The following is a 1,648-nucleotide window of genomic DNA, read 5'->3' as shown; positions in this document are numbered from 1 at the left end:
GGCGACCGGGAGCGTCCCTGCAGGGCACCAGCACGCCGGCGATGCAGCTGGTGCCCTGCAGGTAGCGCCTGACGGCTGCCTGCTCGAGGACGTCGTGCACTGTGCTGCGTCCTTCTTCCAGCGCCTCCAGCGTGTCCTTGCTTATGATGTCCGAGTGGAAGAGCTCAGAGGCCGTGACCTGCCTGCGGATGCCCGGGAACCACAGCTGTTTCCTCCTGTCCTCCTGCTCTGCGATCAGGTCCAGGATTACTTTCACCACCTTCCCCAGCGCACCCGCTGTGTCCTTTCTGTATTTTGCCACGAGCTCCTGTTTTTTCTCCTCGGTCATGTACTCCGAGTTCAGCAGCTCCCACACGGACCGCCTCTGGCCACGGTAACGTCCCACTGTGATCTCCACCCACTCAGCCTCCAGTGCCTTTCTGGTAGCCTCGTCAACATACCCGCAGTCCCTCGAGTCCTGGCCCACTGGCAGCAGGACCCAGCCCGTTGCTTCATCCATCTGGCACCGAGCCTGCAGCTGCTGGTACGTGGCACTCTCCCTCGTGTTTGGGTCCACAAACCGCTTCTTCATGAGCTTCTGATCTGACACGAGGACATATGTGTCCTGATTAAGGAGGCCGCGCCGGAACGCTGTCTCCAGGGGCACACGGTGGCCATGCAATGGGTCAAGGATGCCACCCGTGGCCACCTGCACCTCTAGCAGCCTCAGTGCATCTTCCCGCGGGACCAGCTTCTGCTCCATGGCCTGGAACAGGGAGAGCCGGGTACCCGAGCCTGGGGCAGCGTGGCCTTGGGCTGCCTTCTGTGCATTCAGGAGCCTGTCCCGTAACTCGGCGCCCACCAGGCCGGCCGCCACGGCCTCATCCACAGGGAGCCTCTGGTGGCCACGGGGGTCTAGCATGAAGCCCGTGGCTGCCTGTGCCTCTAGCAGCAGTGCCGCGATCCCCGTGGGGAGGAGCTCCTTTCTGCTGGCCTCGTACACGCTCATGACCTCCCGGGCGGACGGCGTGCTCACCCCTGCGATGCAGCCGCGGCCGTCCAGGAAGCGCTTCACACGCACCAGCTCGCGGATGCTGTGCTCACTGCCCTTGTCCCTTTGCAGAGCGTCCAGTGTCTCCTTGTCGATGATTCCCGAGTTGAACAGCTCCGCGGCTGACACTGGCCCCTGGGGCCCTTCCACCTGGACGGCTTGGCTCTGCTTTTCAGTTTCCTCGACTGTCTCAGTGATGATGGCCAGCAGTCTCTCCAGGGACAGCTTTTTGGTTTTGTACTGTTGGACAAGTGTTCGCCGCCTCTCCTCGGAGAAGTACTGGGAAGACAGCATGTCCCACAGGGAGACCGTCTGTCCTGCAAACCTCCCCACGTGCATCTTGGTGGTGCTTGATCCCAGAAGGTGTTTGGTGGCCTCGTCAATGTACACGTAGGTTTCCCCCTTCTTAACTATCTGCAGCATGTAGAGCCCGGTGTCGGGGTCGCACACGCAGCGCCCCAGCAGCTGCAGGTAGGTCAGGTTCTCGTGCGTATTGGGGTCGAAGAAGCCCTTGGTGTCGTCGCTGGGGTCCGACAGCACGCGGTTCATGTCCTCGTCGAAGTAGCCGCGCTGGTAGGCCACCTCGACGGGCACGCGGTGGCTGTGCACGGGGTCGAT

At 62.4% G+C, this 1,648-nt stretch overlaps 1 protein-coding gene across 1 annotated transcript in view; it reads right to left on the bottom strand.

Moving 5' to 3' along the window:
• Positions 1-1,648, bottom strand: part of EPPK1 (epiplakin 1) — a 26,785-nt gene that overhangs the window by 2,120 nt on the left and 23,017 nt on the right. Inside the window, exon 25 of the mRNA XM_007956121.2 lies at positions 8-1,648. Coding sequence (XP_007954312.2) covers positions 8-1,648 — 1,641 coding nt within the window. The remainder of the gene's footprint in view (positions 1-7) is intronic.

Source organism: Orycteropus afer, unplaced genomic scaffold (genome assembly GCF_000298275.1).
Source record: "Orycteropus afer afer isolate SDZICR_OR568_19922 unplaced genomic scaffold, OryAfe1.0 scaffold00574, whole genome shotgun sequence".
Lineage (NCBI taxonomy): Eukaryota > Metazoa > Chordata > Mammalia > Tubulidentata > Orycteropodidae > Orycteropus > Orycteropus afer.
Note: the sequence above shows the minus strand (reverse complement) of the source record. Positions and strands in the feature narration are given on the sequence as shown.